This window comes from Dipteris shenzhenensis, chromosome 6 (assembly GCF_047967505.1).
Source record: "Dipteris shenzhenensis isolate YYH24624 ecotype China chromosome 6, Dip_SZ_1.0, whole genome shotgun sequence".
NCBI classification, from domain to species: Eukaryota; Viridiplantae; Streptophyta; class Polypodiopsida; order Gleicheniales; family Dipteridaceae; genus Dipteris; species Dipteris shenzhenensis.
In genome coordinates, this window is record NC_141601.1 from 38,009,738 (window position 1) to 38,023,742 (window position 14,005).

A 14,005-nucleotide genomic window follows, 5' to 3' on the forward strand; every position below is an offset into this window, starting at 1 on the left:
TTTGAATTTGTTGTCTTTGCTGTATACTCAACAAACACATTTCAACTTATTAGAGAAGCTCTATGTGGATCTATTGCATCTTTTTGTATATGACTTTGGAGGAGTTTCGGATCGTTGTGTTCTTTTGGACATCATTGTGATGAGAAATATATATATATATATAATATATATATTAGAAAGAGAGAGAGAGAGAGAGAGAGAGAGAGAGGCTCCTTTTGACACATGCATTGATCGATTCTTAAATTACTAATCAATTCACCTTGCATACTTGGATTAGCTTTTGAAATTTTGGCTAAGTCTTAACCCATGGCTCCATCTCCTCCTTCCTCCCAAAGTTGAACTTCCATCTCCTCCATTCCATTGACCTTTTGTCTCCTTCCTCCCAAAGCTGCCTCTTGTCTTTCCACAAGAGCTCCTTCTTTGACACGTGGCAGACTCTTCTCCTCCGAGCTTTCACGTGTCCTCTCATTTTTATTCTCTTGTCCATGGTTAGTAGGTTAAAGATATACCAAATTTATTCAAGCATTTAATTGGAAAGATATGCAAGATTTCATAAGGTCTGCCCACAACAATATAAAAGCAGTTATATGACCCTCTTACAAAACTAAAACAATAAATTATTATTCACGATTATGTCAATTTGCTTAAGAACGTGACCTATCAATTTTCTACAATGTTTATTACCACTATCTTTTATTATGTATCTTCTTGAAAAGTGGGACATACAGAATCGTATCAGCTGCATTTGACCCTTCAAATATGGTGCAAGGCAGGAAGGCGGTGGGGCGGGGTTTCTCTTTTTTCTTTTTTCTTTTTTGGGAGGGGAGGGGGTTCTTATGGCTCACATCACAATACAATTGCAAAATGTGCTGAGAAAACAGGGTCAGTATACATTTGTTCAATAAGGCCTCGAGGAACAATTGCCTTTCAAACCAAACCTACAACCATTCACAAAACCTTTTTAACTAGCCTCTGGTTATCTGTGCAAGAACAGGTGCATGGCTACTAGTAAATCAGTCAGCCTTTCTTCACAACACAATCAAGATAATAATTCTCCGACATCCAGATCTGTTATCAGCAGCCAAACTTGTGACCTGCAACGTGGTAATCCTGCCCCACTCTCCTGCTCTGCAATAGCTTGATCACCTATCCTACCATGACACGTTTTCTTCCCCGCAACCGCACTGTCAGCAAAATAAAAGTAGGGAATAAGATACAACAAAAGATCCACTTTGTTCCTAAATCTGTAATTAAGTCAATAAACATGTACAATGAGCAAGAAAACATGAAACCTATTTCAGTAAATTCACGTGCACATACTATAACGTCAAACAGAAACAAAAAACATTTAAGATGCAAGCTCCACCTGCTGCTAGATAAAATTAGTGTATATGTTCTGCTAAAATTTGAACTCTGGCTGTGGTCCAAGTTCATTTGTCCTCGGACAAAGAACATTTAGCTTAAAGCTGCACCTGCCGTAAGATAAAGTCCGCTTATATGTCATGCTAACATTTTTAAGCCACAAAAAGGATCTGCGCCCTGCATAAAAATATTTAGACCATAGAGCAACATTTGCCCTTTTTTCTAAATGCTATAAAAAGGCAACTGCAAGCAGTGCCAAGCACCACATTATCGCCATTTACGCATAAATGAGGAAGCCTGACCTTTATGCCCAGGTATCAAATCATTATTACCACCTCCCCTATCTGCACGTTTCCTCATTCCCTCAGCTACTCTTGCACCATTGTTGGCCCAATGCTCTCCTTCCCGCTCAAAGCAGGAAATCAGGCCGCCTTGGCATCCTTCCCCACAAATTGATGCCCTGCATGCCCAAGTAACCTTTCACAAGTCATTAACAAGGCTCCTCCACCACCCTCCCCCATCTCACCTTCCCTCAGCCCTCTCTCTCAATCTTGCACCATTGTTCTCTCTACTCTCCATCCTGTTCAAGGATGGAGCTTGACATCTTGCCTTCAAATAAATGCCCTCTATGTCTAGGTACTCTTTAAGGAGCATTTCCAAGTCTCTTGGACAATAAGCTTGCTTGCTCTACCACCCTTCCCTATCCAGCCTTTCTCCATCCTTCAATCACTGCTGAATATTTTTTGAGCCTTGGCACTTGTTAGGTTGAAAAGCTCCTTTCTTGACTCATATTCTCTCAGGTTGCCCCATCCGTTTCTTTTTTTGTTTTCCTATTGTTACCTTTCACTTCCTATCTGCCCTCCTCGTTACTTCTCACACCCTTTTTCTCTTCTTGTCGGCAAATCGCATTGCATGGCCAATAGCTCTCTTTTGCAACTCCCCCACGATAAAGCACCTTCCACTAGAACTTTGAAAACTATACAAAGAGTCAGCTATTTTACAGGCATAGAAAGTGAAAACTGGCTGTCCTGCAGCCCACTGCCTACGCTACTGTGGAAGCAGGTGCCAACAACCAGTGTGAGAGATTACAGCCAACAGATTCCTCAATCTGTGAGGATATAAAATATACCTGCAGGCCTTGCCTTGCATAAATGCTCACACTGCTTGGCGGTCTTCGTAGAACCCTACCAAATGGCACACAACATGTAGACGACATCTAGTCGAATGTTGACGAGGCATTGCAGTGGAACGAACCTGTTCCCCTCCATCACAACGCTGCAGCGTGTGACCCAAATGTTCCAAACAGTGATGCTGGAAATGGCCTTGGAGACATTGAAGAATCCGGCATTCCATCAGCAAGATGGCATAGGGTCCTAGATCTCTCGACTCGTAACTATCCCTGTCCATTGGGATGCAGAGGATATCATCTCTATAGACGAGGCCTGCCTCCAATCTGTCAGTCAGGCTATCATGCCCCATGCAAACACTCTTTGAATCCACTGTGTCCTCGGAATGATCTTGAGCTGGCACTGCCATCCTCTATTCTGAAGGGCAGCTCCCACATTCCACAAGCAATTGGCAATCGTCTCTTGGTCCCTTACCATACAACAATGGCATACACCGTGCCTCCTCATTTGCTACAGCCATGGACCTATGGGAAGGCCACCATGAGCCAGCAACCAATCTTCCATGGCCAAGTCTCTTCTACAATTGAGATCAGATAGAATGGAGTACCTCATGCAGCACCTACTCCTCCCACCAATGTCTCCCCCATGAGGGGTCCAAAAGGACGCAGCTGGTTTATGAGAAAAAACACACCCACATTGTCTTCTCCGGCCGTCCTATCCAGGTGGGCCAAAATCACTCTCTTGGGAGAGCCACCAGCCTCCATTAACTGGTCATCCAAAAGGTCATTGGAAGTTCCGGATGTTCCAAATGAAAAATCTTGCCCAAACCAATGTAAAGCGGACACAGAGTGGGACTGCAATCATTGAGAACTGATCCATCGAAACATTTGTGATGGATTGATGTCCTCATCCTCCCTCTCAACCCCCTCTCTGCATGCCTCCGGAATGGCTACCTCTATCTACCCTCATATGTGCCTCTTTATCCTCCCCTCTTCAAGGCATTTTAAAGGAGGTCCTATTGCAAAAGCAGCTTCTTGAACTCCAAGAGTTGGGAAGAGGCCACATACTATAAGCGTGCATAGGAGGGCTCAGTTTTGCACTTTTTGGTCAATGATCCCTAATCCTCACTCTAAACAAGCCAAGATCATTGTCTGCCAAGCCACTCTCGCCCTAGAGTTTCATGTGCTATCTCATCTTGCCCCCAAAAAGTTGTGCACCTGCCACCAACTGCCTCACTGCCCCCTACATCTTCTATGAAAGCAATAACAAGATGCGATGAAGGAGACCATGGTGAGTAAAACATGGTTAACCACAGATGCTCTCTACTTGTCAAGGATAATTGGGCGCGGCACTCCAGTAGAAGAGCTTCTGCCTCACACACTTCAAACCTAGGGCCACTTTGCTACTCATTTTTATCTTAGACGAGTGATCATGGGTCACACCACGTGGGATCACATCGATGCTAAGGGTCTCACTCCATGGGATAGAACCCTCTCTCCCTATGAGGGACTCCAATTGACACTTTCCAATTTATCCTGGCTCCAGCCAATAGACCTCGAACATGCACCATGCAATCCATTGTTGCTTCCACAATAAGGGTGCTGTCATCTACAAACATTGAGTCAAGGAGCTCCTCCTACCGAATTGGAAGGCCCATCCCCACCAGCCTACCTCGCCTACCTCTTGCGACCAAAGAAAATATACCAAGGTCTCCACAACAAAGAGAAAAAGAATGGGGCCAACGGGTATCATTGTACAGATCTGGTGTGTGTGGATGCCGGCTGTAGTGGCTCCACCCTTCAGTTCTTTGTATTGTATCTGGTTTTCTTGTCTCCAAATCTGCCGCTTCCTCTCTTCTACAAACAAGGCCCATGGAAAAAGCTATCTAAATAGAAAAAAAAAATATTCAATTCAAATACGCAAATAATCAATGTACCTCAGCTGCTCTCAACACTATTTGATTTACATAATTAAAGATAAAATCCCCTGTTTTCGTGTTCTTGTAAGCATCTGTAGTGCTTAATCCAGAAAAGGCCATTACCTTGTGCGAGTTTGTTCATAGTAGAGCTCCATAGCTTTGATGATTTTTTGTAAGATGCAAGGATCAGGTCCATCTATAAATAAGAAGATAACATCCAACTGTCAAAACTAATCACAAATCGTGCAATTCAACACGCTTCCATAGCTGTTTTAGCAAAATGATCACTGAAGCAAAAACGAACTTGGATATTGCAGATGGCACACCTCTATATGGAGGGAGAGAGAGGAAGAGCAAGATGATTAGTAAGCTGTACAAAAAGCTGATGACTGTACAATTCATGAGAAAACAATATTATAAGGCTAGCCACTAGAATGAGAATATGTAACTCACAACGTCACCAGATGAGGAATGCAGTGACAAAAGAGCTCTTTCAAGCACGTACAAGTCAACAGCTTTATCCTCCGGAAGTGTAGAAGTGAAACTGAGTCCAAAGTCAATCATCACCTGGTTGTAAACAGCAACAAGTGTATACAGAATTGCCTGCTCTTGAATGCTAGTGCATGAGTATGAAATAAAATGTGACAATGGTAAAGACTGTAAGCTCTCACAAAGAGCAAGCAGCTCATAATGAGTTACAAAGAGACTGAATAAAAAGCCAACAATATGCTTAATGCCAAACATGGACAAAAATTGATGTGATCCATAAACAATCTTTAAGCAAATATAAACACTGTTATGTCAAAGCTTTTAGGACCACTTGAAAAACACACCAGTAAAGGGTGCCGACTAAATTCCAGCACACTTTGTATGCATCGATGATGGCTAATATGTGGTTTTTAATGCAAGTTCAGCAGTGACCAGAAGACAAAAAACGAATTTCAGACTGCTTTGGCTCAGGAGTCTACAAATGTGGGGCATGTCACTCAAAGCAATTGGTCTCCTACACGCACCCATATTGGTAGACGGCTTCAGCTGGATGAAGTGGCATGGAATCCCTCATGGGAGCGGCATTAGGTAGAGCATCATGTCTTGCATGAGATCCTTTACAAAATGTTGGGCCTGCCTCTAGACTAGCCTCTGCCGAGGAAGATCTCCTATTTCTTTTGGCTCTCGTGGCTCATGGAGGGATGCCAGATGAGAGTAGATGGGACCTGTCATTGCTGTGACGCTGTGGATCTTGAGACAATAGCTCATTGCCTATTGAGTTGTCTAGGAGCTCAGAGGTTTTGGGAGTGCTCTCTCAGAATGTTGGCTAGGATGCGACGTACCTGCCAGGAGTTCACTTGGGGCAAGGCAGCCTGATTGACAGAGGGATGACACGCTCTCCCCATCGAAATGATTTCTCCAGCCTACATGATAGATGGTCTAAGCATCACTCACTTGTATACCAAGACTCAGTCCCTTTTCTCGCCAGAGGCGTGTGTTCTCTCCAATGGTGGTGTTTGGGAGACTGGCCAGCATGACGGCCTGGAATATTTTGATAGCGCTCTGCAGTATAGTATGGGGGCAGCAGATTCGGCCTGCAGCCAGCTCATCAACATATGGCATGATATTTATCTGCACAATGCGGGCCATATGGGAGCAGTGCACAGAGGGATCTAGAAAGTGTTGAAATACGGGAGCGTTATGCAAGGCGTGGCCTGCAGGCAGTTTTATAGGCCCCCACCCTGGTTGTTGGCACTTGTTTCCGGGACACTCTAGGCAATAAGCTGGGGTCCTGAGAAGCAGGTAGCAATAGCATAGCAGCCAGGTCCCCTTTTGTCATACTGGAGACCTTTTTCAAAATTTTAATTTTTTAGATAGCCAGAACCACTCTCCTAGAACCGATTGCCTACACAAGGTTTCGCCCTCCCCTAAAGTGATCATGTTCATACAAAAAAGGTTTGAGACCAATGATCCAAGTTCACCGCAAAACGGCCAACTAATCTGATCCTTTGCCCTTCTACAGAGTCACACCCCACCATCCCCTCAAGTCTCTATTCACTCCATCTAGAGTAACCCACTCAAGCGCATACTAAAGAAAAGCAGGGAGGGATCATCGCGGTCTTATTGTTAGGTAGAATACGCTGACAGAAATTCCTATGCTAGAGAACTTCGCAAACCAACACGAAGGGTCTTGGCATATGGGGTCCAGTCAAGCCCCTCCCGCAATGGCTTCGAGATGGCCTCCCATTGCTAGCACCTTTCATGTGGGCAAATGCACTCAGCCTCCCGTCGAGCTAGAGAGAGATTCGAGTCCACACCCCCAAGGATCTCGCCACACCTCCTCTGCCTGGTAAAAGGAGGTAGTCATCTTCATGATATCCTATGGCTCCGAGTACATCTAGCCTCCCTCATCTCTCAATCAATGGAGCTGAGACCCTCTCGTGGCAAGGGTGGTGATTGGAGGATAGGACAAAGGAGGGAGGGATCTTTGGCATTGCCTAAAATTGCATGAACATGTGTCAACGAATCCTCGAAGAACTCCTCCCTGTTGAAGAGACAACACACTAACGGCGAAGCACCTTTGATTATCCTCATTGCAGGAGGCCTCCAATTAAGTTCCCATCCTCGCCTATTGCCGCCTATGAGCCTGTCCTGTAGTTCTTTGTCCAAACTCCCTTCGAAAGAGCAACCCAAGGGGTCAACTAAGGCAGTTGTGGCTCTTAACTAAGTGGGAGGGAGGTGTTTCCTCCCTTGTCCTCTTGCTGATGGTCCACAAGGCCCTGGAAGCAAGAGGAGGGAAAGCTTGAGACAGGCCCTAGTGAGGGGCCTATCTGTTTTGCAACATAGGCATTGCCATGCTAGATCTAAAAGCTCGACCCACTGTCTAAAGACACCTCCTACTAGGATTGCTAGAAATACCTTTGTAGAGGGCTTTGGTAGGACAGTCGGTAGCCTTTCTTATGATACAAAAGCATATGTTTTCAGCAGCAGACATCAAACGTCGGCGCCATCTCCTCCCACGGAGAGACCTTGAGGTGTGGTCCCCCACGCAATAGGCAGGAACGGTAGAGTTTGCATTTCAGTTTTGTAGGCAGTGGCTACATATGTATATGCTTAGGGGGAGCTTATCAAGGAGAGGGCAATATGGATGGGTTTACAAATGGGCGACTCTAGGATTGGCATTTTGAATGTATACGCCCTAGCTAACTAAGAGCCTCCCTAATGTGGACTCGTGGATCGTTGAATGTGATTTCAACAACCTAGAGTTTGTGGAGGACAAGCAGGGTGGACCCTCTTTCTCAAAGATGCCTACGACTAAGAGGAGCACGTGGGAGGAGTTCATCTTTGCAATTTGCGACAAAGATCCTTGGCGGGAGGCTGAGTTTTCCACACTTTCATGTAGCCTCCTCCACTTTTTCTTTGGGCAACGTTGGCATGATGGATTGCTCAAGAGGCTGGATAGGAAGAGGACGTATAGCAGGCTATTACAGAGATTTGGCAGCAACCCAAGATCCCACAGGAAGGGGGTTGGGCCCTGTGGGCAGCAAAGGCGATTCGGAGGAGCAGCGAGGAGTTGCGGTCTTAGGCTCTCGGCTCGCGACATGCAATCTACCATGTCTTTCATTCACTATGAACAGCTCACTTCAATTACTTCATTGGAAACATCACATAACAGCAGACACTCTCTCTTCTACACTCTCTTTCTCTCTCTCTCACTCTACAAAGTACTAGGGCCCAGGACAACAATTGGGCTGGACCCCCCCGAAGGATTTTATTTCTTGAGAGAAAAATGAATACAAGAGTTCAGCATGGAGCTGCTACTACAATCTCCAAACGTGAATCCTTTTTACAAAGAGCTCATGGCTCAATATTTTGGCAACATGCCGAGTGTCAAAATAACTAGCTAAAATTTAGTACATGCCACAAAGGGTAATCTCTAGGGTCTTCGATGTTCCTTGGTCACACGAACATCTTCTAGTCGCTTGCTAAGCTCCTTAGCGCTTGGGAAATCAACCCTTCTTAGTACCTGCAACAATTAATTAAAGCGCACCATCATGGTACCCATTGATTGTTAGCGCTTTGCATGCAAATAATAAACTGTGGACTGATCCTAGTCACGATGGGCGTCCCCATTGAACACATGTGCGCACAACATAAAACATTTCTCTGGTTGACCAAGGTCAACCCTCTTGATCATGATTAAGGGGCTTTGACCAACGGTCGAGGCGCCTTAATTATAATCAAGTCTCTCCAACCGAAGTTGGCACAACTCTCCAACCGAAGTTGGCACATCTTCGTTAACCCCAGTTAACCCTCTTGGTAATAGACCAAGTCTTCCTTACCGAAGTCCAGTATCTTTGACCGTAGTCAATTCTTTGATCAAAAGAAGAACTCTTTTGACAATAATTAACCTAGATGGAAAACTCTTTAATTATGATCAAATAAATCTGCCATTCCTTCATGGAATGATTGGGTATGCTGCTGTGAAGCCATTTCTGCAACTTAACCTGAGATCTGCAAACTGTCACACACACTGTGTATGCAACTGATGCACTCAGCCTTTGCTTTGTAGAACTACATTTTTGTCCCCAAGTCTTGCCATAGCTTCTGTATCAGTTTTCGTGTCACTATTTCTCTAATTTCACTTGCATCTTTTTATATTAGCAGTTGTTATACCCCATGATTCCATCCACTTCATTCCCTCTTTGTACCACCCTTTGATTTGTGTAGCTTCCATCGCCCTATGTGGTATCCTACTGGCGTCCATCTTCTTAACTTTGTTGAGGTAAGCCATGAATCAGCATAATGCTTCCCCTTCTAGAGGTATCATTCCTGTTTCAGCCAGTAGGATGGGGCAAGGTGTCTGTGTCTTTACCCCTAACTCCCCTATCAGGAAACGTTTCTGTAGAGTTTCTATTCTTTCCCAATACATCCTCGATAGCCCTGGTGCCCAATAAATCTGTAGAGCATGGTGTAGAGAACCTTTCTCATCTCCTAATTCCACACGTGAGTCTTCTTGCATTTATTTTGGAAGCTATAGAAGGCTTCAAACCCCCTAGAATCCTTCTTTCCACGCATGCATTCCACTTATAGTTGTCATCTATGTTAACATGCATGCCTGAAGGACGGTGTGAATCCATCCGCTCCAGGGCACTTTTGCAGAGGGAGGGCCTCCCAAAGCTCCTTATACAAGACATTAAATTTGCAAAATCAGAACTAGTTCGCATGATCTCGAGGGGGAGAGGGGTACGTGGACAAGACCCAAGATCCCCAAAGAGGAAAGGACCTGTAAAATCTGTCCCACAAGAGAGGTAGAAAATGAGCAGCATGTACTCCTAAGATGTAGAGCCTACACTCACACTCAGAGAAGATATGAGGGCAATAGAGACAGTTTGAAAAATCTGTTGGTGCAGCCAGCCAAAAAGCTAAGAAGTTACTTGAAAGAGGTTTTGGAACATCAACAAGGTACCAGATCTAGCACACAAGCTAGCCCAACAAGTACTCGCTACATGAAGTTTGAAATGAATTTTCTTTCACTGGTTGTATTGGATCACTATTAGGTGATAGTGATCACTATTAGTTATATTGGATCACTATTAGTTGATAGTGATTACCAGTCCTATAGATCCTGAAGGGTCTCACAGTGGACTTTAATACAATCATCTCTCTCTCTCTCTCTCTATCTCTCTCTCTCTCTCTCTCATAGTCCTCATAGTGATCACTATTAGTTATATTGGATCACTATTAGTTGATAGTGATTACCAGTCCTATAGATCCTGAAGGGTCTCACAGTGGACTTTAATACAATCATCTCTCTCTCTCTCTCTCTCTCTCTCTCTCTCTCTCTCTCTCTCTCATAGTCCTCATATCATCCTCAGCGGAAGGGCTGCAGAGACATCTGGAGGCACTAAAGGTGTTTTGCAGACAGACTTGACAGTCAACATTGGGAAGACCAAGGTTATGGTCTTCAATACCTCACATGCAATGACTCGTCGACTCAGCTTCACCTATCATGATAGCCAATGCAAATAGTGCAGTCCTACACATATTTGGGAGCAATCTTCACAGAATCCCTTTTCACGATGACACACGCAGCATAGGCACAACTCACACGAGGACGGGATGCTTTGGCTCGATTACAAAGACAATGCTTCTAGGCACACTTTCAAGACCCACCAACAAAGAGCTAGCTCTTCGACACACTAGTACAACCGATGGCCACGTATGCAGCGCCGTTTTGGGGATGTGACTTACCGAAGACCTAGTGGAGGAAATTTGAGTGGCTACAGGTGACTATCGGAGCCAGGATGATCCAGAGTAAGCCCTCAGTTCCACATGAGATAGTACAGGCAGAGTTCGCCATGACTCCCCTATTGGACAGATCCATGTTTCATCTCATCAGCTGAGGAACGAGACGGGGAGAGCAACAGGCATATCCAAGGAGCAGCGGCTATGTATGTTTTGCACACTAGGAGTGACGGAGACAAAGGAGCACTTCCTATGTGTCTACCCAGGCTACTATGAGATCAGCAAACGATACCATTCCCTCTACTAGGAGGGGAGCGGCTTCGGCCTACTGTCACGATTGATCCATTTCCAGGATCAGGTTTGCATTGGGCTATATCTACTTGAGATGCGTTGACACAGGGAGACCCTACTACGACAGATTAGAGAGCAGTAGGAGGCGATCAGACCACAGGACAGGGAGGCTAACATAGCAAAGCGCCACGTCACAGACTTCTATGCATTTGAGTCAGCTCCAAGACACATCGAGGTGGAGGTGGAGGTGGAGGAGATAGCTGACATGCGGGTAGTGAGAGTGATGTAGAGACCACCTGCAGCACAGAAAGTGACCAGAGCACACTCTATTGAGGTCCGTCCTATCACAGCTTTCCTCAAAGGAGACCACCCGAGGCCAAGGGATACTTTGAACATAGCCCAACGGGTTCAAAGATCGAGGAGACCACGTCCCCCTCCACCACCATAGCATGGCACAGTTCGACAGATGCAGATCCAAGACATTTACACTGCTCGCAAGCGAGCCATCATGGTGCCAGGCTTTGGCTTCTCAACATGAGCTTCAGATCTCAACATGCTACAGCTCTCAGATAGTTGCTAGTCTCCGGGTTATACCCGATTTTGCTCGAGCCATTGAACTCTGTAGAGCTATCAGTTTTTCAGTTTAGCATTCTTAGCACTCAGCAAGGGCCTTAGTACACCCTTTGCTCCAACCCACTGAGGCTTGTATGAGATCACCATTTGGTGTACTTTGTACCTTGTTCCATAGGCCTGTGAGGTCTCTGCGGACGTTAACACATCTCTCTCTCTCTCTCTCTCTCTCTCTCTCTTTGTGTGCTCACCCCACCACCCCTAGCGCCTACCTACAGCCTAGCATCTAGCCTAGACCCACCCCGCCAGCCTAACGCCTAACCCCCTAGCCTTGATCAACGACTGGCAAACTGCACGAAGCCTTACAGAGGCTGCTGGGTTCGGCGCCTCCACATCGACCTGCCTGGCTGTCCTTGGCTGCTCCAAAAAGGCACTACAGAGGTACTCACATGCCTCAACAAAATCTGCCTCGTGCTGATAGAAAAAATAGACAGCTTGGAGGCCACCAATGTGGCCCTACTGGCTGAGAAAGCGCATGTGGACAAAACATTGGCTGAGATTAGGAAACAAGGAGGGAAGATACAAGAAGAATGGAGGAAGGAGAAGGCCAAGAAAGAAGAATGGGAGAAGGAGAGAGCAGAATGGTAAAATGAGAAGACAAAGTACACACATTGGGGAGGCCATGCAGACTACCATGAATGCCAAGTTCGCACAACAGCTCAACAAGAGGAAAGAAGTGATGCTTGAATGGACAGAAGTTGTTAAAAAGGGATCAGCAGCTTCCAAAAAAAAAGAGCTCATTTCTGAGACACTAGAGGAAGAGAAAAGACGGGCCGATAAAGCAATAAATGTCCTAGTTAGAGGCTTCACAATGGGAGACACCCCAATGGCAGATGCTCAAGCCTTATTTGCCAAGATGGGAGTCAACCTTACATGCTAGGCAGCTTGGAGACTAGGGAAGACGGAGATACCAACAAGATCCTTAGTGCTGAAACTCGGGACTGCAATAGATAGGTCCAACCTCATGAGCGTGCTTGCATCCTTGAAGGGGACCAAAATCTACTTGGATGATGACCTCACCCTTCTACTGCAAGAACATAGAAGGGAAGGCATGACACGAAGGCATGACACGGGTAAAGGCAGCAAGGGAAGCAGGGAAATGGGCTGCCTATAGGGATGGCAAAGTGATTATCCGGGAAAGAGCTGGCAGAGGGGATAAGGGAGAAGGGGAGAAGGAAGAAGGGAAACTATGACGGTGTTAGAGCCGGGAGGGGAGTGCACAAACAAGCTGAGTATGGGCTGTATGGAACTGTAATGGTACCCTTTGGTCCAACCCAAGTGGCCTCTCGGAGACATACACAGACAAAGACATCATCTTCTACACTGAGACACATGAGAGCCCAGAGAGAGGGCTGCCCACAGTGACAGGATACACTTGGGAGTCAGCTCATAGGAGAGAACTGAGGAGAGATAGTGGAGTACGAGGCTCTAGAGGCGTAGCTGTCCTTTTCAAGACACACTTGAGACCACTCATATCTGTGGTACTAAGAGAGGAACATGCACGTCATATGTGGATACGAGTCCAGCTGCTAGATGCCCGACCGATCTTCATTGCAGTATGCTACTTCCCTCCAAACATGTCATCATATGCTCATGTTGTCACTACAGAGGGACACAGCCCTTATGAGATGATACATGATGATATCATAGAGTTCTCCAGACAGGGAGACACCCTCCTTCTAGGGGATTTCAATGCAAGGACAAGGGATAGACAAATGGGCTTACTTGACTTCACATATGAGAGAGACCCCCACATGATGCTGGAATTAGATGCAGCAGGGCATTGGATTCAAAGACATTCTGCAGATACCTCACATATGACAGCATACGGGTGACACCTGCTTGAGCTGGGAGCTATTCACAATCTCATCATCTACAATGGCCTTCAAAGACGGCCATCATCTAGGGGATTCACATGTTTCCCACATGGAGGCGGGACTAGCACAAAGGACTACCTACAGGGCCCATTGGCTTTTGTCTCACGGATACATGACCTCATTGTAAACCCCCCCCCCCCACTCGGAGCCGACCACTCATATATGGCCTTCGGTGTTCTTGCTACTATGCCAGTCACAGGGAGAGTTCCTACCGCAGATCCACTTTGATCATGCCCTTGATCCAGTGTATGTGTGTCACTTAGTCAGAGAGCTTCCAGCCCTACTAGAGGGTGATTTAGACCTCGCCCACGATTCAGCCACCCTTGTCACAGTGATACAGGATGCTGCCACCAGATCCTTTCCTACGACCCGATCTGCACGGGTACGAGATGGGAAGATGCCTCAAAACCCCTGGTTTGATGATGAGTGCAAAGAGATGCGAGCCCACCTCACACGAGAGTGAGCCTTGGGTCAGTTGACATCATACAAGGCACAGCGGATCTTTCAACGGTTGACACGTCGCAAGAGACGAGCCTTCCTCACACACGCGATGGATGAGATCA

General features: G+C 46.0%; 1 protein-coding gene across 3 annotated transcripts in view; it reads right to left on the reverse strand.

Annotated features, from left to right (window-relative positions):
• Positions 1–671: 671 nt before the first annotated feature.
• The window catches only part of LOC147901141 (Protein kinase superfamily protein), a 53,721-nt gene continuing 40,387 nt past the window's right edge, over positions 672–14,005 (reverse strand). For 2 of the 3 annotated variants that reach the window (XM_087375781.1, XM_087375782.1), the window contains 3 exons: positions 4,861–4,974; positions 4,531–4,603; positions 673–1,184 (listed from right to left, as the gene is read on the reverse strand). In XM_087375781.1, coding sequence (XP_087231907.1) covers positions 1,147–1,184; positions 4,531–4,603; positions 4,861–4,974 — 225 coding nt within the window. In that variant the 3' untranslated portion in view covers positions 673–1,146. Of the gene's footprint in view, positions 1,185–4,530; positions 4,604–4,860; positions 4,975–14,005 lie in introns of all 3 variants that reach the window. The other variant, XM_087375783.1, reaches the window with a different exon arrangement.